Source organism: Somniosus microcephalus, chromosome 2, assembly GCF_052327205.1.
Source record: "Somniosus microcephalus isolate GS21.2 chromosome 2, FLI_Smic_1.0, whole genome shotgun sequence".
In the NCBI taxonomy this organism is placed as follows: Eukaryota; Metazoa; Chordata; class Chondrichthyes; order Squaliformes; family Somniosidae; genus Somniosus; species Somniosus microcephalus.
The window spans coordinates 145,444,469-145,470,676 of NC_140988.1; the positions used below are offsets into that span (position 1 = coordinate 145,444,469).

The 26,208-nt window shown below is 44.1% G+C and overlaps 1 protein-coding gene across 3 annotated transcripts in view; it reads right to left on the bottom strand.

Annotated features, from left to right (window-relative positions):
* antxr2a (ANTXR cell adhesion molecule 2a) overlaps window positions 1–26,208 on the bottom strand; it is a 345,806-nt gene that overhangs the window by 298,025 nt on the left and 21,573 nt on the right. For all 3 annotated transcript variants that reach the window (XM_085963379.1, XM_085963363.1, XM_085963372.1), the window contains 3 exons: window positions 24,509–24,590; window positions 6,484–6,591; window positions 6,335–6,403 (listed from right to left, as the gene is read on the bottom strand). In XM_085963379.1, coding sequence (XP_085819505.1) covers window positions 6,335–6,403; window positions 6,484–6,591; window positions 24,509–24,590 — 259 coding nt within the window. The remainder of the gene's footprint in view (window positions 1–6,334; window positions 6,404–6,483; window positions 6,592–24,508; window positions 24,591–26,208) is intronic.

The following is a 26,208-nucleotide window of genomic DNA, read 5'->3' on the forward strand; positions in this document are numbered from 1 at the left end:
CGGGCCTGGCAAAATCGAACCCTTAATGTACTAAATTTAAAATCCTAATACTCATCTAAAAATCCGTCCATGACCTTGGTCCACTCTAGCTCTGCAAGCTTTAGGGAAAGTGGCAAATTGGATCCAAAATTGGCTCAGTGGCAGGAAGCAAAGGGTAATGGTTGATGGGTGCTTTGTAACTGGAAGGCTGTTTCTAGTGGGGTTCTGCAGGGCTCAGTACTAGGTCCCTTGCTTTTTGTGGTATATATCAATGATTTAGACTTCAATGTAGAGGGCATGATTAAGAAGTTTGCAGATGATACAGTAATTGGCTGTGTGGTTGATAGTGAGGAAGAAAGCTGTAGACTGCAGGAAGATTTCAATGGACTGGTCAGGTGGGCAGAAAAGTGGTAAATGAAATTCAATCCAGAGAAGTGTGAGGTAATGCATTTGAGGAGGAGTAACAAAGCAAGGGAATACACAATAAATGGCAAGATGCCGAGAGGTGTAGAGGAACAGAGGGATCTTGGAGTGCATGTCCACAGATCCCTGAAGGTAGCAGGACAGGTAGATAAGGTGGTCAAGAAGGCATACGGGATACTTTCCTTTATTAGCCAAGGCATAGAATATAAGAACAGGGAGGTTATGCTAGAACTCTATAAAACACTAGTTAGTCCACAGCTAGAGTACTGTGTACAGTTCTGGTCACCACATTACAGGAAAGATGTGATTGCACTGGAGAGGACAGAGGAGATTATGAAGATGTTGCCAGTACTTAAAATTTTAGCTATGAGGAAAGATTGAATAGGCTGGGGTTGTTTTCTTTGGAGCAGAGGAGGCTGAGGAGAGATTTAATTAAGGTGCATAAAATTATGAGGGGCCTAGATAGAGTGGATAGGAAGGACCCATTTTCCTTAGCAGAGGGGTCAATAACCAGGGGACATAGATTTAAAGTAATTGGTAGAAGGATTAGAGGGGAGTTGAGAATTTTTCTCACCCAGAGGGCGGTGGGGGTCTGGAACTCACTGTCTGAAAGGGTGGTAGATTCAGAAACCCTCATCACATTTAAAAAATACTTGGACATGCACTAGAAGTGCCGTAACCTACAAGGCTACGGTCAAGAGCTAGCAAGTGAGATTAGGCTAGATCGCTCTTTTTCAGCCGGCACAGACACGATGGCAGAATTGTCTCCTTCTGTGCCATAAACTTCCATGATTCTATGATTCCTCCAGGCCCATAAGCCTTCTCAAACACTCCATTTCTCTGATTCCACTTCTCTATTTATTCCCCCATCCTTTCACCCTAGCATCAGTGGTACAGCTTTCTGTCACCTTGGTCATACTCTCTGGAACCCTACATTTCTCTTCTTTCCATCTCTTTCACCACCTTTAAAAACCTTGTCAAAACCCATCTCTTCAGCCAAGCTTTCCATCACATCACCTAACCTATTCTCTCTTTCTGGCTCAGCATCCATTTTTGTTACCAATGCCCATTTGTGAAGTGCCTCAGGACTTTTTTTTTTTTTATATACATTAAATGGTTCTAATTAAGTTCTAGTTTTTGCTGATTGTAAATCCATATAAAAATAAACAAATTTCTACTGTGGTTCGCCAAATAACACGGATTCCGGCTTTAAAGAACGTTTAAGTATACCTCTGAATTTTTTCACTTTGTAATTTTAGTATCCATTCTGAAAGGAATAGAAATTGCAAGCTACTGTAAAATCCAGAATCATGTGACATCTCAATGCAGAATTTACAGCCTTCAAACACAAGGGTGCAGCTTATTTAGCAATGGAATTCATCACTCACCCACCTGGCATAAAAGTCACAACTTTTACATCAATGCAAGCAATAAGTTAGATTTTACAACACTTCAGTTTGACAGTACTTCCGTTTGGCAAATGGAATCTTTGCAAGAAAAATCCAATTAGTGATCTAATGATTAATCTCATCATAATTGGAGTCAAGAACATTTCCACTGAGAAATTGTACAATTATGTTCTTTTGAAGAGAATGAAGCACACTGGGAAATGCATCATGTGGAAAAACCTCACACATTTTTTCACAAATAGGGCACAGATGCAGACCACACAAATGCTACGATGTAAACCTAGTCTCAGCATAATGTACCAATCATTATTCTAGCTTTGCTGCCTGGCATCCTCTTCCTTCATTTTGTGAACCAGGCCTATACTTTAGTTGACTCTTAAAATGCATATGGAAGCTAAATTTAGCACAAACCAACTCTTAGTTTGCAATTTAATTGTGGACCTATTTTGAGCGAGGTTTTCCACAATTCCATTCACCATACAATGGGCCAGAAATTCGCGGCCAAAGGCGTGAGTGCGCTCGGGATACTCACGCATCTGGCCGTTGGAAATGCCGGCGTTCAGCATGAACAGCGCATGCGGGGAACGCCAGCATTTCCAGACCTCGAGCGCGTGCAACTGCACAGGCAGCGCTTGCGCAGTGAACTTCGTAGATTTCATTCATGAAATCCGTGAGGGTAAGTCCTCAGAATTTACACTTGAAAAAAGCAAGTGTAAAGTGGTTCATTGGCTGCGGAGGAAGAAACATTTTATCGTGGAGCTTCTGAAATGCAATATTTTTGTTTGGGAAAGGGAGGGAAGTTATTTTAAGAAATTTTAAGTAAGTTTTAAAGTTAAAATTTTTTTTTTTTTTTTTTTTTTTAAAAAGGGTTTTCAGAACGGTAGGTAGAAGGAGCAATTGTGGCTGTGTGAATGGAATGTGAGAATGAGTTATGTATGTATGTCCACATATATTCCTTTACGTATATGTATGTATGTTTTATATTCCTTTACTAATGTGTATGAATGTATGTTTTTAATTATGATTTTCCAATAAGTTACTTTCTCTGAAAGTCATAATTAAATAATACATTCATACACATAAGTAAAGGAATATATACATAACACGCAAAGGAATATATACAGACATACATACTTTCAGAAGCTCCACGATAATAAATATCTTCCTCCGCAGCCTCTGGAGCAACTGTACCCATGCTTTTTTCATGTGTAAGTTGTAATGACTTGACCTCACTGAAAGCATTAATGAAAGCGGCGAATTATACTGCGCACGCGCTGCCTGTGCAGTCGCACGCGTTCTACCTCTGAACCCCTTCGTTCAGAGGACAGGAAATGCCGGTTTTCCCCACATGCACTGCATGCTGAAAACCGGCATTTCATCCAGCCAGATGCGTAAGTACCCCGACCGTACTCGCGCATTTGGAAGGGAATTACTGGGCCAACATTTTACATGTCAATAAAATGAAAAATTTAACAATTGCACGACTTGCCCCCTCGCATCTGCGACTGAGGGTCCAAGGAGGTGCATTGCGCAAGAGGTCATCATCGTACGTATCCTCACACTGTTCCCTTTGGGGAACTGTATGAAGTGGTGGAAGGATTTATGGCCGTGATTAACACTCATTCCGTGACCGTAACCATCTTTGAACCAGCCATTAGGGTGGTTAGTCCTATGGCGGGAGGGTTTTACGGGCTCCCACAACCCATCTGAGGGGGGGGGGGGGCCCACCAACACCCACGGACGCAAGTATCCCGCTGGATGTCCACCCAGAATTTAAAATTGGAACTCCGACTCCACTTGCCGGGACTGTCTGGAGTGGGGTTCAAAACCCTACTCCTTCTGGCCCAGCGGCGGGGATGCTTACTGCTACGCAAAAGGCCCACTCCGCACAAAAGGTGACACCCATAAGTTTCCTGCGTCTTTTCCCTCCCCGTGACTGGAGCCCTATGCTGCCATTTCACGTTGCTAATCGGATTGGGCCTTTGTCATAGCGGTAGGATCCCCGCTGCTGGGCCAGATCAGGGTAGGGTTTCGAACCCCGCTCCAGACAGTCCCAGCAAGTGGAGTCGGAGCTCCGGCTCTAAATTCTGGGTTGACATCCAGTGGGATATTTGCGTCCGTGGGTGTGGGTGGCCCCCCCTCCTTGTATAGCTTGTGGGAGCCCGTAAAACCCTCCCGCCATAGGACTAACTGCCCTAATGCCTGGTTCAAAGATGGTTACGGTCATGGAATGAGCGTTAATCATGGCCATAAATCCTTCCACCACTTCATACAGTTCCCCAAAGGGAACAGTGTGAAGACATGTATGACGACGACATTGCTAAATAAATAAATGGAATTAAAAAAATTCTTTTAGGGCTTTTAAAAGTCTTTAAATTGCTTTAATTCTGTTTAAAACTACTTCAGATTACTCAAAATAATGTAAACATTTTAAAAAGTTTATAAAAGTTACCAAAATCTTCAAAAAACTTCCAAAAACCAATTTAAACTGCTGCTTTGCATGTAAAAATGGTTAGCAGCTTGACAGAAACATTGGGGGCGTGTCCAGTGAAACTGAGACCTCAAGGGGCGTGTCTCACTTGCACTGCACGCTCCTGGCTTCGCGCTGGCTGCACTCCTGGGCGGCGTGACGTCATACGCTGCCCGGGATTCTTCTTCTGGAAACACCAATTCCAGGCGTCCCTGGAGCTGATCGGCAGTAGCGCGGGGGAAGTGTAAATACGGGGCTTGCACGCGCTGCAAGCCCCGTTCTGGAATTTCTGGGCCAATGATTTCAATTGATTTTTGCTATTTCCAGAAATTTCAGATGGGCACTGAAAATTCATAATGTTATTTGGTAAAGCCACAGTCATTGTAAAAATTGTTGATTTCTCTATGGATTTGCATCAGCAAGAGAGTAAACTGCTTCACTCTTCAAAAGTTAATTAGCTTTTATGTCCTTTCACAGACATCCATTGATTGGATCTTTCTTCGAGCCATGATGTGCACAATGTGGAGAAATGTAAAATTACCCTTTTAATCTCACAAGAGAGCTAACCTGGTAACTCATGATTGGCAAAGTTGTGAGTGAGTTATGGCTACCACTGCAAGCAAGCGATAGGAGGTGTCCCATGGCTCCTCATTATATATTCTGTTTACACCACATTAGCTGTTGAAATTACTTACAACTAAACGTAAAAATAATTCATTTTAAGTGCATTGACCCACAAATTGATAACTGGTTGCAGTCATGTCAGTGTGCAACTTCCCCCATTCCCCAGCATACTTGGATTCTCCATTTGGACATCACCATGAAATAAAGATATAATGGTTACCATGTCATTGTCTGTGGTATAAGCAGAATCAAACAGGATAGCCATTAATCATAAATTCTTGGTAAAACTTTTGTTATGAAGAACTGTTGAATACTGCTTAATAAATAGGTTATACTATATTGCTAAATGTATTTTTATGTAAGGTTAGAGCTTATGGTAATTTAAGTGGCTCACAAAGGATGATGGGATAGTTAGCATATATTGAGACATGCAGCAAGGCATGTACATGTGCTGAAAAGGGAGCAAATATCCTTGGGCAAAACAGACCTTAAGAGTGAGATAAGCAGAAGTAAATGCAGCTGAGACCATTTATATTTAGCCATAATAGACCTAAAAAGTAAGAATGAACAATAGAATAGGTTGGACTGAGTTTTTAATAATCTAAGCATTAACACATTTAAAGAGGAAGTAAACTAATTTAGGGATAATGGAAGATACCAAGAAAGAAAGGCAGCTGAACAATGTAAGGGATAAAATCATAGAATAGTACAGCACAGAAGGAGGCCATTCAACCCATTAAGTCTGCACCGGCTCTTTCAAAGAGCAATCCGGTTAGTCCCACTCCCCATATCCCTGCAATTTTTTCTCCTTCAAGTAGTTACCCAATTCCCTTTTGAAGGCTACTATTGAATCTGTATCCACCACCCTACTAGGCAGGGCATTCCAAATCCTAGGTGTGCTATCTACAGGCCAAGGCTTCTTCTGCAGCATCTCCCAAACCCACAACCTCCACCACCTAGAAGGACAAGGGCAGCCTTTATGAAGGAATGCCATCACCTCCAAGTCACACATCATCCTGACTTGGACATATATCGCTGTTTCTTCATTGTTGCTGGGTCAAAGTCCTGGAATGCCCCACCTAAAAGCATTGTGGGAGTGCCTTCACCACATGGACCGCAGCGGTTCAAGGAGGAGGTCCACCACCACCTTCTCAAGGACATCGAGGGATGGGCAATAAATACTGGCCGTGCCAGCGATGCCCAGATCCCAAAGAATGATCGGGAAAATCTACTTTAGTCAGGCTCCTAAAGTAAAATTTAAAAAATGTACTGAGGCCTAATGAACAGCAGGTTGCCTGCAACAGTAAGGTATGTTGAGTGAATTAAACCACTGTACCCTTGACTTGACTTTGATTAGGTCTCTGTCCTCTGCTCACTCACTGAATACAACCTGAATATCAGGCAATGGAATTATGTTGTAGAGTCCTACCTGCTTTTCCTTGAAGTCTTTGACTCCAACACAATAAATGATTGCTCCTAGTTTTCTTGCCTCATCAGCCTATAATTAAATTCAAAATTAGCTTCAGTCAAAAAAAAATGTTGCATAATTCAATAGAAAACTTGAAATTTTACACTTACTTCTTTAATTGTGTAGGGGAACACCATTTCAATTAATTCACCATCGGTTAGAACAATAATAGCACTTGCAGTCTTCAAACCTCTTTGCTCCTTTATTTGGTCACAAGCCTAACAAATAGAAATGAATCATCCATTAGGCTTAATGCTTTAATAAATTACTGGATATTTATTATATGTGGACATGTAAACTTATCCAAAGAACTAAAAAAATTTGGACAAGTTTTTGTTTGAGGATCAGAAACTCCCTTTTTTACAAACTGTATTTTCTCCTCTTCTCTTTTCTTGGGTCTCCAAGTACTTTGAACCATTCCCAACCAAGAGAATGAGTTGGTATTCTGCTCACACAACTCCATCAACACCACATTGAAACCAGCTGCTCGGAGAGTGGACCTAGTGTAATTCACCCTCAAATTTGTATTACTTTTGAAAAGCATCTAGCCTCCATTGTGCACCTCTTAAAGGTGGCACAAAGTTATTGGACAGTAACATGATAACATGAACCCATATCCTATGAATGCGTGGCACAGTGTAAAAGCTGCCACTCTGATTGCAGGCAATGAGCAGTAAAACATTTTCCATTGATGCAAAGTCATATTCCCCAAGTTCACAATTTATAAATAACAAATATATGAACTATGCACCTGATTTTATGATAAGGGAAATAAATCAAGTAAAATAAAATGTACATGCTTGAATGCACAATAATTATGTATGCATATCAAAGTATTGAATTTATAGAGCTCATCTTTCAGCACCTGCCATTCTCCTGCACTTCTTCCCTAATCACATTTTCTCCTCTCCCCATCTCTTCTGAAAGCACTAACTTCTTGCTGGGATATGGTTCCTCAGGCCCCATGCACCCCTGGTTACCTCCCGCAAGCAACTGTTACTTATGTCCGAGTCTCAATGATGGATGTCACCAAGCTGTTCAAACCTTGGGAGCATCACAGCCAGATAAGATCCTGACCTCATCCTTCATAAACACACATGCATTTCCAGCAAGTTGGTGGTGGAAAAGTCATTGGATAGGAATCCGGAAAGGGAAACCTGGATGATTTTTTTTTCTTCCAGGAGCCAATTGTAATGCCCATAACACGGAGCTGGCTGTGATCAGCCAACATAAAGACCAGAGACCAAACCTGGTCAAGGTCCATATATGTAAGAAGTCACACAACACCAGGTTATAGTCCAACAGCTTTATTTGAAATCACAATCTTTTGGCACGCTGCTCCTTTGTCAGGTGAAGTGGAGAAATGGCATTAACTGTTGTGATTTTTAAAATTTAAAATTTTTAAAAATAATCCTTACTTATCCTTAGTGTCTCCTTTTTCTCTTTCTAACAATCCAATCTTTCTTTCACTCTTGATTTCTCTTTCTGTACCTGATTTGACTCTAATTCACCCCATTTCCTTCTCCATCATTCCTCTGTTTCTTTCTCAATCCTTAAAACTCATTGGTTAAGATAGACTATTGGTCCCGTCGTTCACCAAGGTCCCAGATGCTACATTATCAGTTCGCATTTCCAGCAATTTGCAGCGCAAACATTTTCGAGCCGAAGGGTGGGGGGGGGGAAGAAACCTAACTAACGGGGCACGCCACAAGATGCCCCGCTCCAGAAAATTCTGGACCATTAAGGGGGTGATTTTCCCCACTGGAGGCGGGCTTCAGTTTGGGTGGGTTTCAAACTCGCCTCCACTGATAGGTTTTAAAATTTTGCGATTGTCCACTTGATTTCCAGAGGTGTGGGATGCTTGCTCAATTAGTGTTTTGGGACTGAAACTTGCCTCGGTTGACAGCACTTTTCCAATCTGATTTTATGACTTCTTGCTCCCTTGGCTCATTCCACAGCATTTCTGCATCTCCTGCACCACGTCCAACATCTTTTGAGAAACCACTGTGTCCAATTCCAAGGCAAGGGCCTACCAAAGGCTCTCGGATGAGGCGCTGCAATTGTTGATTGCAGGGGTGACAGCTAGCAGGGAGGTGCTCTTCCACTCATCTCAGAGGAAGGGGCCTGCCAAAGAAACCAAGGCTGTGTGGGTACAGCTGGCAAGGGATATAACCTCTAGATCTGTGTGCAGATAGGGAGACTGTTTTTGTGTGTTGATGAAATGCCAGCCCTGTTGGAAAGTATTAAAATGATTTGAAGCCAAAGTGTTGGCGTTATGCCATCTGTTCTTTTGCCTTAGGCAGCTCCACATTGCGGGCACCGCCACACTTGCGTTGTCAGGTTGGTGGCCTGAGTGAAAGGAGGCCAGAGAGTCATGTCCATTGTCAATGATATCCTAGGATGGAGCCAAGGATATGTGCCAACTTGGGCAACCTATGCAAATCTGGCCATGATAAGTTCATCCCTTGCAGCCATGTGCTCGCGTGCTGCCGCTGGTCAATACACCGGCGCTCTGACCTCCTCCTCCTCCTAGGTCGATGCAGAAAGAAAACGAATGGTTCCCATTCTGCTTGTAGATGCCTCCTTTGGGGAAGCGCTCATTGCAAGCGGGGAGAGGGTCTTCCAAGGAGGTCCCACAGTTGATGGAGTCAAGCTGCAGCACCTCTGACTTCGGAAGGCCTTCTAAAAGGGCTCAGAGACCTTTTAAAGCCAAGGTCAGGCACCAGCAAGTAATCCTTGCTGCAATAAACGATGTCTTGTTAGACCTGCGGCAGTGAGGAGGCCACCCATGAGTCAACCTGCCAGGTTTAACTGGCGTGGTTCAGGAGGTGCGTGAAGCACACCGAAATGCTGGGAAATTCACGAGGGTCTCTCAAAATAGGCTTAGAGAGGCCTTTAACAAGTATTTAAGGAAGTTAATTAGAGTAATTAGCTGGAGGTGGGAGAGTTTCCCGACCTCCAAAATCCCACGGAGGTGGGTCCTGAACCCGACCTCTTTGAATCTAATTTTCCTGCCTTTCCCGACTTCAAACCCGTCTCCAACATCAGAAAAATTGCCCCCTAAGACTAAAAGGGCCAAAATTGCAAATAGTTGCCACAAGACTTTGAAAGGAACAAACATTAAGGCTAAATGGACTTTTAACACTAAAGTACATGATCCAGAAGTTAAACAGTATATTAAAGTGTATTTTCTAATACAGTAGTCTCAGTAAATATATCTATCATAATATTAATCAGAAGCAAACTAAACAGACTGGCTTTGAAATTCTGTGGATATTCTCCTGGTCTCCCACAGCAACTTTGTCAGGAGACTGGCGAGATCCTGGGAGAAATGGTAATTTTCCTCAATTTATGCCATTTCTCTGGGGCTCCGCCGATTTCTTGCTAATGTTACGGCAGAAGACTGGGAGAAGCACTACAAAATGTCAGGGTCACTTTAGTCAGGTGTGGCCCAGGTAGTGAAAGCAGAACTCGTCGAGTCTATTTGCTTTAATTGAGCTACGATGAGCAAAATGCAGCAAAGGAGAGTCAGTTAAATTCAGGGGTCAGACACAAATACACTGACCAGTTAACTCACTGAAAAAGCTGATCAAGCTAAAACAGTTGGGCTTAGTGGTCAGTCCCATCTTCACATAACTGACTTCTTGATTAGGTCTTGGCGGATGATTTTTCTTTCCACCCACAGCCATGGCTCAGTGATGCACTCTTGACTCAGTCAGAAGGTTGTGGGTTTCAAGTCCTACTCCAGAGACTTGAGCACAAAATCTAGGCCGACGCTCCAGTGCAGTACTGAGGAAGTGCTGCACTGTCTGAGGTGCCAGCTTTCAGATAAGATATTAAACGGAGGCCCCATCTGCTCTCAGGTGACTGCAAAATAGCACCATGGGATCGTTTACATAGTTCTCCCTGGTGTCCTGGCCAATAGTTATCAACCAAATTGACCAAAAACAGATTATCTGGTCATTATCACATTGCTGTTAGTGAGATCTTGCCATGCGCAAATTTGCTGCCGCATTCTCTACATTACAATAATGACTACACTTCAAAAGTACTTCATTGGCTGTAAAGCGCTTTGGGACATCCTGAGGTCATGAAAGGCGCTATACAACTTAAAACTTGTTTGTTTTTCGTATTAAAGGTTAAATTCAGCAATCTTGCAGTCAACAGCAGCACAGGTTGGATAATTGACATTAGTGTTGTAGCCCAATCTCCATCTCACACTCTTCCCCCTGGGTGAGCAATACCACTGAAATTACCCTCACGTTCAAGGATGGAAGTGAGAATGGCTTGGATGTGTGAAGGAGACAACAACCTATTTTTGGTTCAATTGCTCAATTCTGCCAAATAAGCCATGCATAACATAAAAAATTAAATATAATGATAGAGTTACAGATTGCCTTTCAGTATTTTAAAACCAGTTTTGTTCAAGTAGAAAGGATGCTTGATTTGAAGCTGCCAGGACAAGCCATTCTGCCTTTCTTTTTAATATGCACGATTAGTGTGATGAAGCAACATGCATAGTATATTTCCAAATGGCCTAATTACCTGTTAATTTGGCTGCAAAGAGATTTTAAAAACATACTGAAGGCTGATATTTAATCTGAAAGAAGATGCATCAAATACTGAATGACTAAAATAGAATACCCTGTGACTGAAAGTCTTGGGAACAATGCAAAAATAGATTTTTTTTTGCTCAGGAGTGTCTGATGAACTTGAGCCTCAGCAAACCAAGCTGCTGAGAAATCCACAAGGTACAGTTTTTTTGCCCAACATGGAGTGCACCCACTCTGTAGGAACACTTGATTAAGTCCAGAGAGCTCAGGCCATAGTTGGCAAGACTTAGCATGCAACGCAGTACTGCTCAAGTTCAAACAGGTAAAACCACACCGTTTATTAGCACTGAGTCTTGGTAAGCTTATCAACCTAGCTATTGGAGCACCTGCTTGCTGGGATATCTGGAGTTGAGTGGAAAGAATCCTAGCTCCTAATGACAGCCCTGCCTCTCCAGAACATGGGGTTCTCTGGAGCACTGCAAACCTGCCTGGCTCAGATATAATTTTACTAAATCTACCAAAGAGTTGACTGAGTTCCAATCAATCATTTCCAGATTTGTCATGCTGAAATCAACTTGAACCCAGAAACCCCACTTACCTCTTTCTTCCCTGACCACCACCCAATTGGAACACTCATGAGTTGACTAGTTAAGAGTGCTCACTAGGTTGCCAGTAGGTACCAGGAATTCCTCATGAGCCATATGGTAAGCAGCACAACTCACCAAGAGTTGAGAGTGCATTGCCACCAACCAGCTGACTACAATGTGGATACATACCAAACCCTATTCAACAATGGCCCCACCAATTGGAGAGCTTTAGCAGCTGCCGATTGCCTTTCTGCATCCCAATCATTGTAGGCATTTAATGCTCAATATACAAATAAGTGCTCTCATAGCCAACCTTCCAAAGTTGCCATGGTAAGACCTTTGTGTCTATATGCAATGTTCACATCAAAAATTAAGCTGGCCGTGACAATCTTGCAAATCGAGGTTTTCATTCACAGAAAAACCAACCTTTAAAACTACTTTTCAGCTAATGAAATCCTCTTGTTTCCCCACTTGACAATTTTCTCCCCTCTCCTCTTGAAGGCACTGACTTCTTGTTGAGTTTGGTTTCACAAGCATTTGACATCATCCAGTACCTCAGCCAAGTGGCCATTAGTCAGCATTAACCATTAACAAGCTATTCATCATATTTATAATGCAGATATCAAGAAACTGACAGAATGATATGACTGTGGCAGTACCACTGGTTGTCCCTTACATTGAGATACATAATTCCCTTTAACTTACTTTACTGTATGTTTAACTTACCTTTTGGGGCCGTTGCCCTTTTAACTTACCTGTTGGGGCCATTGCCCCTTTAAGACATGCCCTAGCGCGCTGACATCACGTCACGTACGACGTGATGTGCGTGCGCCGGCACAGCCCGGCCTAGTGTCTTCGGCCTCAACAGCCAGCCGACGGGAGCGACGCAATCTTCCGCTCCCGCGGCAAGCACCGGCACAGCCCGGCCTCAACGGCCAGCGACGCGCATCACGTGACGCCCTAAGCGTGGGAAACGCGAACACCGTGATGACGTCACAACACAAACGCGATGATGTCATCACGCTCCCCACAGGACTGCGAACTCAGTCCTCGTGGAGTCCCCGCTGGGACAAGACCTACACCACGGTGCTCCTACAGTCAGCCATCTTACCTGCTATCTTACCTGCTGTAATTAGTCTGTTCCTGTAAATAAACAACTTGTTAATAGTTCGTCGAAGTCAACTTTCTTATTTAGTGGCGATCTACACGAACCGCTACATGACATTTCTTAATTCAAGGCATTCTTGAAATATTTTAATCTTTCACAATTTACATCAAAATATTAACAATTGGTAAAGAGTTAATTTAGGCTGCATTATAATACACTACTGATCAGAGTTATACTGCAGTCTGTAACCTACATTCTGTCTGCCGAGAGAGGTAATCACATCTGTGTACACACACAACACTCTCTTTTGGGATTGAATTCCGTAACTGAAAACTGGACGCAAGTGGCCTTGTTCCTTTAACTATTTTAACGCTCAGAAAAGACTGGAAAGTGCAAGTTAACATGCAGCAGATTGGAGGTAGGGATGTGGAGCTTTGGTAGCATGAAAGGGAGCAGTTCTACCCCAAGAGTGTACTTCAGAGGGGAACTTGGGGTTCGGTAGTACCAGGGGAAATAAAATGTGCAATTTGGTTTATCAGGCCATTCCTGGTGTCTGGTAGTGTTCGTGGAGAGTAGATATGGAAGATGGCAGCACCATAGTTGGGAAGAGGGAGTGAGATGGCCCAGATATGACACCCCTATGCAGTAGCAGACCCAGCATCACTGGGGAGGGGGATGAGAAAGTACTGAGAGCAGAGCGTTACGAGATGTAGCATCACTAGGGAAAGCTGATTGATTCTGGAGCACTGGGGGTCTCTGCAGGTACTAAAAGGTGAGGTAGGCCCAGAAGGACGTGGCACAACAGGTTCCCAGCCTTCCTATCCCGATCCACCTACAACCTGACCCGTGAAGCCAGTTTTGAGCATTATACGAGCTATAAAACTGCTTTTGCTGACTGTATACGTGTTGCATGTAGTGCTGAATATTGGCTTCAGGTCAGGAATATGCCAACAGCTAGGAAAAGGTGACAACGGCTGCTCCACGCAACCGGCTATCAGGACGGGCTACGAAAGAATAAAGGTGCACAGGGCGGCAGGAGCCAGCCGCGCAAACACAGGTTTTAGGAGGCATGGTTTACAATACATCAGGGAGTATGGACAGTTGCCTCAGAGCCAAACTTAAGCACCAGATCCCTGACAGATATTAGGCTTTAAGAAACAAAACTTAATAGGTATATTTCCAAAGGGTGTTGAGTAATTCTGAGCAAGCGAAATTATTTTTGTAAGCTGTTTTGTTTTACATTTAGCACATAAAAAATTGTACTTTTCCTTTACCTGTGTGGCAGAATGAAAATATTAGCAGCCAGAAAAATGTTTTTAAAGAAGTATTTTGAGCAATTTGATTGGTTTCCCTCCCCCAGCTAACAACTTTGCATATGAACAAATCACACTCAGTAACCTTTCATATCAGCCAATCAGATGGAATAAATTTGCAAATCAGCCATTCTGGTGAAATAAATTGAATTGAATTGAGGAGACAAATTTGAATACTAGCCAATCAGCTGAAATTTACATAAATAGACACATAGGTCAGAATTTTCTGTACCTGGGCGGGGCGGGTGCGCGCAGTGGAAGGTCATGACCCCGTTCTTCATTCCATCCTGCTCCCGAGATGGACTTTCTGTTAATGGGGCCTATTAAGGCAGGCCCTGCGTGTTACCCAGCCCTATTCTATGGTGCATGTCTGATGACGTCGTTGATGATACGTCTTCAGCCGGGATATTTAAAGGCGCCGTGGCCACATTACATTTGGAGGTTCATCTAGGATTGGGCAGGTACTGCACTGGACCATTGGAGTGTTGGCAAGAATAGGAAACATGACTGCAGAGAGACAGAGGGCTGCACCCAGGTTCTCAGATGACTCCCTCCATATGCTTGTGGAGGGAGTGAGAGCACACAGGGAGGGCTCTTCCCTTCTGATGGACGAAAGAGACCTCCCAGCAGACCAAAGGAGCCTGGCTCCAAATAGCAGAGGAGGTCAACAGCAGGGATGTGGTCAAGAGGACCTGGGTGCAGTGCTGGAAACATTTCAGTGATCTCATTAGATCAGGAAAGGTGAGTGCAAAGTTACACTCAACTTCATCCTGCTGTGCCTCTCATCATATCCCCATCACACTGCCTTTCCAACCCGACTCCTGCACATCATTGCTCACACCAGCATACCTTGCATATCCACCCATCCCTTGCTCTCTATTTGTTTTATCACATCCCCATTTTACTAGCCACCCCTCACACTCGCCCTCATCCTAATGCAATCATACCAAGTAACACCACACAAGGCCACATGGCATTGCCACCTCACTCCATCATAGTCTCCCTCTAAAGATCTAACCCATCCACTCCTTACACTCATTCCATCACTCTCACTGAACCTTCTCTTCTTTTCCTCCTTGCAGGAAAAGAGAGCCCACAATATGAGGGAGAGGGAGAGAACCGGAGGCGGACCTTCATAACAGCAGCAGAGGAGGTTGCCTCGGAAGTGTCTGGAGTTGCAGAGCAGCTGGAGGTGGGAAATGGAGAGAGGGGGACATCTCAGCAACCTGGTGACAGAATTACATCTCATACAGCAGTCACTCATATGGGGACTGCTGTCAGCAGCCAGTAAATGTTCATCATCAGCGCAGATACGCACACCTTGGTGGGTGCAACACGAGATAGATTAGTGTTGTCATCTTGTGTCTCAACACACAAATGAGCAAGAGCAGATGGTGGAGACAGGGACAGCAGTGGAGGCTCCTAGCTCTGCTCAGCTGCATGCAGAAGCTGAGCCTCAGGGGCCATCCAGAAAGAGGGCAGTCCTGGAGGTACAGGAAGAAGTGACAGGTTTTACAACAGCTAAGTTTGCAAATGTGCAGAGAACGGAGGAGTCCTTCTCCAACATGAGCACCACCGTGTCGCAGGCGATGGCGATGATGTGCTCTTTCAAGGATAGGATGGCCACCTGCATGGAGCAGCTAATGAGCCACTCAGAGGAGCATATGCTATCTATGGAGAATAGATGGCTATCTATGGAGGATAGGTGGCTATTTATGGAGAATAGATGGCAGATGCTCATAAACCTCCAATCTAGGTAGACTTGGGTCCTCATGGCCCCACTGATGTGCAGCAAGGTGCCATCCAGCTACTTGCTAGCAGGGGAGGTGCGGGTGTCCCATGAGGGATGATGGCGAGAGATGACATGGAAGTGGGGGCTCCTCTCAAAGCGCTCATACTTACCCCCATTAGCCCCCTCCCCAAAGTCAAAGCCCCAGATGGCTCCTTGGGTTGCGATGGCCAAGCCTGCCCCTGCACAGTCGCAGGAGGAGCAGACTTTGGCAGGGCCATCACTGGCTCCAAAACCCAGAGGACATCCACCAAAAGTGTCTATGCAGTCGCAGCAGGAAAGTGAGCAAGCTGCCTCTACCTCTGCTGAAGCCACAGGGGTAGCACCTCGTAGAAGCACGCATAGGGGAAAGATGAAACACAAATAAATGCACAAGGGTAGCCACTTGGGTGTTTTACTAAATGCTTCTGTAAAATTACCGTTGCGGTGATGTCACGCATAAAACGGTTTATTTTCACCACCATGTACAAATAGACATGTTACCTCCAGCAATGGTGGTCAGTGTGAAAGGAATGACTTGGTCATTGTAGGGATGCTTTATGGTGTTGCTGTGGGGTGGTGTGAACCTGACGCAGCATGTGGCAGCCATATGAGTGCAATGTGTGAAGTTAAGTAAATCTGCCAGTGATGAGGCCATCCCTGGCAGCAATGTGCTCGGGTGCTGGTGGGATCTGGACCACAGGTTCCTCCTGCTCCTCCTCCTCCTCCTCGTCTTCCAGCTGGTGCTCCTCCTGCTCCACCTCCAAAGAGGCTGTGCACTTTGCTCCTCATGCAACGCGAATCCTCGCTGTTGCGCTAGGTTGTGTAGGACGCAGCAGACCACGACAATTCTGGAGACCCTGGCTGGTGTGTACGGAAGGGCTCCAGATATGTCAAGGCATCTGAAGCGCATTTTCAACATGCCTATTGTCTGCTCTATGACACATCTGGTGGAAATGTGACTTTCATTATATCTCTCCTCGGCCGCAGTACTCAGCCTCCAAAGGGGGGTCATGAGCAATGTTTTCAGTGGATAGCCCTCGTCTCCAAGCAGCCAGCTGGAAAGTCTGTTTGGAAGGAGCAAAGAGCTGAGGGAGGGTAGACTGGTGCAGGACAAAAGTCGTGGAAGCTGCCAGGAAATTTGGTGCACACATGCATGTGTATCTTACTGTGTTTGCAAATGAGTTGCACATTGAGGAAGTGGAAACCCTTTTGGTTGACAAAGAGTCATGGGTGATGATAGGGTGCCTTGATGGCCACATGTGTGCAATCGATGATGCCCGTGGGAAGCCATCCAGAGCAGCAAAGCTGAGCGTACGGTCAGTAACACTGACTTCATCAGTGGCAAAGTTGATATAATTGGCTGACTTGCCAAACAGGGCATCGGTGACCTGTGTGATGCATCTGTGGGCAGCCGACTGAGATGCTGCAATTGTCAACTGCAGATCATTAGAAGGAGCCTGAGGCAAAGATGTTGACGGCGCTGGTGACGTTGACAGCCACTGGTAAGGTATGTCCACCAGGTCCTCTGGGCTGCAGGTCTTGCTCCAGCAATCTGCAAATGTCTGCGATGACCTAGCATGATAGCCTGAGCCTCCTTTGGCACTGCTGCTCAGTCATGTTGATGAAGCTCATCCTCTGCCTGTACACCCGGTGTTGGGGGTATCGCCTCCGGCGTGGTGCAGCCCTGCGCTGGTGCCCTCTGTTCTGCACAGCACTAGGTGGTTGAGGGGAATGTTGGTGGCACTGCTGGTGTTGATCGTGATCTGATTCTGAGGACCAAGGTGAGAAAGCTAAACGGCACCCATTCTGATGTAATGTGGAGATGACAGATGCAATCTGTCAATGGTGTGACGGGTTCTACCAATGAGATGACAGTGGATCCCAACTTTGCTAGAAACACTTGGAGCCTCGAGAAGGCTCAATCTGTGCTGACAATGCACTCGGCAGCAGCGTCTGCTTTAGCAAAGTGACCAGCTGTCAGGTGGGAGCTTTTATTGTTCTTTCCATGCTGTGCACTAATGAGGTGAATCAATGGCCACTCAAATTCCGCCTCAGGCTCACAGACGTGAAATTTGATGGCAAGGAAATGCATGCCAAATGTCACGTTTTCATTACACAAGAACATAAAAAATAGGAGCAAGAGTAGGCCATTTGGCACCTCGAACCTGCTCCGCTATCCAATAAGATCATGGCTGATCTTTTACCTCAACTCCACTTTCCTGCAATATCCCCATATCCCTTAATATCCAAAAATCTATCAATTTCTGTCTTAAATATACTCAACGACTGAGCCTCCACAGCCCTCTGGGGTAGAGAATTCCAAAGATTCACCACCCTTTGAGTGAAGAAATTTCTCCTCATTTCAGTCCTAAATGGCCAACCCCTTATTCTGAGACTGTGACCCCCTGGTTCTAGACTCCCCAGCCAGGGGAAACATCCTCCCTGCATCTACCTTGTCAAGCCTTGGAAGAATTTTGTATGTTTCAATGAGATCACCTCTCATTCTTCTAAACTAGAGAATATAGGCCTAGTCTACTCAATCTCTCCTCATAGGACAATCCCCCCCATCCCAGCAATCAGTCTGGTGAACGTTCATTGCACTCCCTCTATGCCAAGTATATCCTTACTTAAGAGACCAAAACTGTACACAATACTCCAGGTGTGGTCTCAACTGGGCCCTATATAATTGCAGTAAGACATCTTTACTCTTATACCCAAATCCCCTTATAATTGCATGCTGTATCTGCATGTTAACTTTCAGTGATTCGTGTACAAGGACACCCAGGTCCCTCTGAACACCAACATTTCCCAATCTTTCACCATTTAAAAATTACTCTGCTGTAAAATAGATGTAAACGGATATGAACAGAAACATGGCTCCAGGGTGACCAGGGCTGGGAACTCAACATCCAGGGGTATTCAATATTCAGGAAAGACAGGCAAAAAGGAAAAGGAGGTGGGGTAGCATTGCTGGTTAAAGAGGTTAACACAATTGTAAGGAAGGATATTAGCTCTGATGATATGGAATCTGTATGGGTAGAGCTGAGAAGTACCAAGGGGCAGAAAACGTTAGTGGGAGTTGTATACAGACCCCCAAACAGTAATGCGGAGGTTGGGGATGGCATTAAACGGGAAATTAGAGACGCGTGCAATAACGGCACAGCAGTTATCATGGGTGACTTTAATCTACATATAGATTGGGCTAACCAAATTAGTAACAATACTGTGGAGGAGGAATTCCTGGAGTGTATACGGGATGGTTTCCTGGACCAATATGTCGAGGAACCAACTAGAGATCAGGCCAGCTTAGACTGGGTATTTGTAATGAGAAAGGATTAATTAATTAGCAATCTTGTTGTGCGAGGCCCCTTGGGGCAGAGTGATCATAACATGATCAAATTCTTCATTAAGATGGGTAGTGAAGTATTTGACTCAGACTAGGGTCCTGAATTTAAACAAAGGAAACTACGATGGCATGAGGCACGAGTTGGGTAGGATTGATTGGGGAATGTTACTCAAAGGGTTGATGGTGGATAGGCAATTGCAAACATTTAAAGATCGCATGGATGAACTACAGAATTTGTTCATCCGTTTGGCATAAAAATAAAACAAAAAAGGTGAATCAACCGTGGCTAACAAGGGAAATCAGGGATAGCATAAGATCCAAGGAGAGGACATATAAATTGCCCAGAAAAAGCAGTAAACCTGAGGATTGGGAGCAGTTTAGGATTCAGCAAAGGAGGACAAAGGGATTAATTAAGAGGGGAAAAATAGAGTATGAGAGTAAGCTCGCAGGGAACATAAAAACTGACTGTAAAAGCTTCTATAGATATGTGAAGAGAAAAAGATTGGGGAAGTCAAGTGTAGGTCCCTTGCAGTCAGAATCAGGGGAAATTTATAATGGGGAACGACGAAATGGCGGACCAATTAAATACATACTTTGGCTCTGTCTTCACAAAGGAGGACACAAATAACCTCCCAGAGATGTCGGGGAACATAGGATTTAATGAGAGGGAGGAACTGAAAGAAATCAGTAATGTAAGAAAATGGTGATAGGGAAATTGACGGGATTGAAGGCCGATAAATCTCCAGGGCCTGATAATCTACATCCTAGGGTACTTAAGGAAGTGGCCCTAGAAATAGTAGATGCATTGCTGGTCATCTTCCAAAATTCTATAGACTCTGGAACAGTTCCCATGGATTGTAGGGTAGCTAATGTTACCCCACTATTCAAAAAAGGTGGTAGAGAGAAAATGGGGAATTATAGACCTGTAAGCCTGACATCGGCAGTGGGGAAAATGCTAGAGTCCATTATAAAAGATGTAATAGCAGAGCACTTGGAAAACAGTGACAGGATCGGACAAAGTCAACATGGATTTACAAGATGGTAAATCGTGCTTGACTAATCTGCTGGAATTTTTTGAGGATGTAACTGGTAAAATAGCTAAGGGAGAACCAGTGGATGTGGTGTATTTGGACTTTCAGAAGGCTTTCGATAAGGTCCCGCATAAGAGATTAGCGTGTAAAATTAAGGCACATGGGATTGGGGGCAAGGTATTGACTTGGATAGAGAACTGGTTGGCAGACAGGAAGCAAAGAGTTGGAATCACAATCACAGAAACCCCACAGTGCAGATAGAGGCCATTTCGGCCCATCGAGCCTGCACCAACACATATCCCACCCGATCCCCGTAACCCCTACACCAACACATATCCCACCCTATCCCTGTAACCCCACGTATTTAATCCCCCTAACACTAAGGGTCAATTTATCATAGCCAATCAACCTAACCCGCACATCTTTTGGACTGTGGGAGGAAACCGGAGCACCCGGAGGAAACCCACGCAAACACGGGGAGAATGTGCAAACTCCACACAGACAGTCACCCGAGGCCAGATTCGAACCCGGGTCCCTGGTGCTGTGAGGCAACAGTGCTAACCACTAGGCCACCGTGCTGCCGGGTCTTTTTCCTGAGTGGCAGGCAGTGACTAGTGGGGTTCCGCAGGGATCGGTCCTAGGACCCCAGCTATTCACAATATATATTAATGATCTAGACAAGGGAACTAGATGTAATATCTCCAAGTTTGCAGACGACACAAAGCTAGGTGGGCGTGTGTGCTGTGAGGAGGATGCCAAGAAACTCCAGTATGATTTGGACAGGTTGGGTGATTATACTGCATCTGCCATATGTGGATAAATGCAAGGTTATCCACTTTGGTGGCAAAAACAGGAAGGCAGATTATTATCTGAATGGCAATAGATTGGGAGAAGGGGAAGTACAACGAGACCTGGGTGTCCTTGTGCACCAGTTGCTGAATGTAAGCATACAGGTGCAGTAGGCGGTTAAGAAGGCAAATCGTATGTTGGCCTTCGTAGTGAGAGGGTTTGAGTACAGGAGCAAGGATGTCTTGCTGCACTTGTACAGGGCCTTGGTGAGACCACACCTTGAGTATTGTGTGCAGTTCTGGTCGCCTTATCTGAAGAAGGATGTTCTTGCCATGGAGGGAGTGCAGCGAAGATTCACCAGACTGATACCTGGGATGGCAGGAATGACGTATGAGGAGAGATTGGGTCGATTGGGCTTTTACTCGCTGGAGTTTAGAAGAATGAGAGGGGATCTCATTGAAACTTATAAAATTCTAACAGGACTAGACAGACTAAATGCAGGAAGGATGTTCCCAATGGCCAGGGAGTCCAGAACCAGGGGTCACAGTCTAAGGATAAGGGGTAAGCCATTTAGGACAAAGATGAAGAGGAATTTCTTCACCCAGAGAGTGGTGAACTTGTGGAATTCTCTAACACAGAAGGCAGTTGAGGCCAATTCATTAAATATGTTCAAGAAGGAGTTAAATATATTTCTTAAGGCTAAAGGGATCAAGGGATATGGGGAGAAGGCAAGGACGGGGTAATGAATTTGGATGATCAGCCACGATCTCATTGAATGGCGGAGCAGGCTCGAGGGGCCGAATGGCCTACTCCTGCTCCTATCTTCTATGTTTCTATGTTTTCTATTTTTCCTACCAAAGTGGATAACTTCACATTTCTCCACATTATATTCCATTTGCCATGTTTTTGCCCACTCACCTCGCTTGTCTATATCCCCTTGAAGCCTCTTTGCATCCTCCTCACAACTTACATTCCCACACAGCTTTGTATCATCAGCAAACTTGGATATATTACATTTGGTCCCGTCATCCAAATCATTGATACAGATTATGAATAGTTGAGGCCCAATCACTGATCCTTGCGGTACCCCACTAGCAGCCTGAAAACCGAAAATGACCCATTTATTCCTACTCTCTGTTTTCTGTCCGTTAACCAATCCTCAATCCATGCTAGTATATTACCCCAATCCCATGAGCCCGAATTTTGCTTAAGGTGCCACATAAGAGGTTATTATCAGACGTCTTCTGAAAATCCAAATACACCACATCCACTGGTTCCCCCTTATCTATTCTGTTAGTTACAACCTCAAAAATCTAACAGTATCGTCATACATGATTTCCCTTTCATAAATCCGTGTTGACTCTGCCCAATCCTATTATTATTTTCTAAGTGCCCTGTTACCATGTCCTTAATACAGGAAACTTTGTGCTATCCGGCACTGACGGGACCGAGCTGTTGCCGTCCCATCAAAACTGCCGGACAAACCAGCACTAATGTTGAAACATACGGAGCCCACATCTGGCAACAAACCCTGTAGCTTCTAAACAGTCAGCCGTACCTTGCAAGCGTCTCTGTAGCTTAGCAACAGCTTCAGCGAGACCTTGCAGAGCCTGACTGGTGAAAAAAAAGCAACAAAAAGAAAAAAACCTAACGAAACGGCTCCTGATTTTTGCCGGTGGATCGAGCATTCCGGACAGTTAACCTCCGGATAAACCAAAGTTTCCTGTAATAGATTCTAGCATTTTCCCTACTACTGATGTTAGGCTAACTGGTCTGTAGTTCCCCGTTTTTTCTCTCCCTCCTTTCTTAAATAGTGGGGTTACATTTGCTACCTTCCAATCTGCAGGAACCATTCTAGATTCTATGGAATTTTGGAAAATGACAACCAATGCATCCACTATCTCTATAGCCACCTCTTTCAAAACCCTAGGATGTAGGCCATCAGGTCCAGGGGATTTATCGGCTTTCAGTCCCATTAATTTCTCCAGTACTATTTTTTTACTAATACTAATTTCTTTTAGTTCTGCATGCTCGCTAGAGCCTTGGTTCTCCATTATTTCAGGGAAGTATTTTGCGTCTTCTTCCGTGAACACAAAGTATTTGTTTAATTTCTCTGCCATTTCCTTATTCCCCATTATAATTTCTCCTGTCTGTCTGTCTGTAATGGTCTCGCATTTACTTTCGCTAATCTTTTCCTTTCTATATACCAATACAAGCTTTTACAGTCTGTTTTTATGTCTCTCGCTACTTTACTCTCATATTCTATTTTCTCTTTCTTCAGCAATTTCTTGGTCTTCCTTTGTTGAATTTAAAATCCTCCTAATTCTCAGGCTTACTATTCTTTTTGGCAACATTATAAGCCTCTTCCTTTGATCTAATACTATCTTTAACTTCTCTTGTTAGCCACAGTTGGGCCACTTTTCCTGTAGGGTTTTTGTGTCTTAAAAGGAATGTATATTTGTTGTAAATGATGTATTAATTCTTTAAATGCTAGCCACTGCTTGCCTACCATCATACCTTTTAATGTAGTTTCCCCAATGTACCTTAGCCAACTCGCCTTTCATACCTACACAGTTTGCTTTGTTTAGATTTAAGTCCTTAATTTCGGATTTAATTAAATCGCTTTCAAACTCAATATAAAATTCTATCATATTATGGTCTCTTCCCTAAAGGCCCCTTTACTACAAGGTTATTAATTAACCCTTTCTCGTTGCACAATATCAGATCTAAAATAGCCTGTTCCCCAATTGGTTCCTCAACATACTGATCTAGAGAACTATCTTGCATACATTCCATGAATTCGTCCTCCATACTATTACAGCAAATTTGGTTTGCCCAGTCTATATGTAAATTAAAGTCCCCTATGATTACTGGATTACCCTGGTTACATGTGCCTCTAATTTCCTGATTTATACACTGCCCTACATTACAACTACTGTTTGGGAACCTATAAACAACTCCCACCACTGTTTTCTGCCCCCTTGCTGTTTCTTAGCTCCACCCAAACTGATTCTACTTCTTGATTTTCAGAGCTAACATCCTTTTTCTCTCCTGTCTTTATCCCATCCTTTATCATCAGTGCTACCCCTCCTCCTTTTCCATTTTGCCTATCTCTTCTAAAGGTTAAGTATCCTGGAATATTTAGTTCCCAACCTTGGCCACATTGCAACCACGTCTCCATAATGGCTATTAGATCAAACCTATTAATTTCTATCTGCGCTATTAATTCATCTATTTTGTTGCGAATGCTTCACATATTCAGATATAGTGCCTTTAACTTTTTTCTATCTTTGCCTGATATAGATAGATGTATTGGAGTTATATATGCACAGCTATGTAGATGTAGTTTTAAGTCTGCAAGATAAAAATAATTGAGAATTTTAGAATATTCTGGAACTAAACTAGAATTTTTGTGTTAGAACTGACACAGTAAAATGCATAAATTTTCATGCTTCCCATGTAGTAACCACAGACTGTCCATCTACTTTGTGCAATGGTGACATTTATGCTATTCATTAAATACTAATGTCCCATTTAATTTGTTTTGTATAGAATATTTACTGTACATGACATGCAAACAATAAATATGTTTTTAGAATTCCACAGTTCTACCAAGTAAATGAAAACTACAACTCACCGCTTTTATACCTAAATGCATGTAGGTATCACCCGCTGGATTTACATCTTTGAGGTCTTTAAGACCATAATTGATCAGATTCCTACACCAAAAAAAGAAAAACACAGTAAATACAAATGCTACTACCTGAAAATTAGAATCAATTTACTTGGGTAATAGAAATAAAATTTCCCAAAGCCTCAGTTCGTGAGACAATTATACTAGCCGCTCAAAACTGGGCATCCACGAGGCACTATGAGCCATCAGCGGCAGCAGAATTGTATTCCACCACAATCTGTAACCTCATGGCCTGGAATATCCCTCACTCTACCATTACCATCAAGCCGGGGTACCAGCCCTGGTTCAATGAGGAGTGTAGAAGAGCATGCCAGGAACAGCAGCAGGTGTACCTAAAAATGAGGTGCCAACCTGGTGAAGCTACAACACAGGATTACAGGCATGCTAATCATCAGAAGTAGCATGCTATAGACAGAGGTAAGTGATCCAACAACCAACAGATCAGATCAAAGCTCTGCGTTCCTGCCACATCCAGTCGTGAATGCTGGTGGACCATTAAACAACTAACAGGAGGAGCAGGCTCCATGAACACCCCATCCTCAAAGATGGCAGAGCCCAGCACGAGAGCAAAAGAAAAGGCTGAAGCGTTTGCAACCATCTTCAGCCAGAAATGCCGAGTGGATGATCCATCTCAGCCTACTCCCGAGTACCTCACCATCACAGAAGCCAGTTTTCAGCCAATTCGATTCACTCCACATGCTATCAAGAAATGGCTGAGCGCACTGTATACAGCAAAGTCTATGGACCCTGACAATACTCCGGCTGTAGTGCTGAAGACCTGTGCTCTAGAACTAGTCGCGCCTCTAGGAAAGCTGCTCCAATATAGCTACAACACTGGCATCTACCCGACAAAGTGAAAAATTGCCCAGGTACATCAGGACAAATCCAATCCAGACCAAAGCAGGACAAATCCAATCCAGCCAATTACCGCCCCATCAGTCTACTCTCAAACATCAGCAAAGTGATGGAAGGTGCCATCAACAGTGCTAACAAACAACACTTACTCACCATGGGTTCTGGGAGGACCACTCAGCTCCAGAACTCATTAAAGCCTTGGTCCAAACATGGACAAAGAGCTGAATTCCAGAGGTGAAGGGAGAGTGACTGCCCTTGAAATCAAGGCAGCATTTGACCAAGTGTGGCATCAAGGAGTCCTAGTAAAATTGAAATCAATGTGAATCAGGGGGGAATACTCTCCACTGGCTAGAGTCATACCCAGCACAAAAGGAAGATGGTTGTGGTTGTTGGAGGCCAATTATCTCCACCCCAGGACATCACTGCAGGAGTTCCTCAGGACAGTGTCCTAGGCCCAACCACCTTCAGCTGCTTCATCAATGACCTCCCTCCATCATAAGGTCAGAGGTGGGTATCTTCGCTGATGATTGCACAGTGTTCAGTTCCATTCGCAACTCCTCAGATAATAAAGCCGTCCGTGCCCGCATGCAATAAGACCTGGACAACATTTAGGCTTGGGCTGATAAGTGGCAGGTAACATTCGCGCCACACAAGTGCTGGGCAATGACTATCTCCAACAAGCGAGAGTCTAACCACCTCCCCTTGACATTCAACAGGATCATCATCACCAAATCCCCAAACATCAATATCCTGGGGGACACCATTGACTAGAAATTTAACTGGACCAG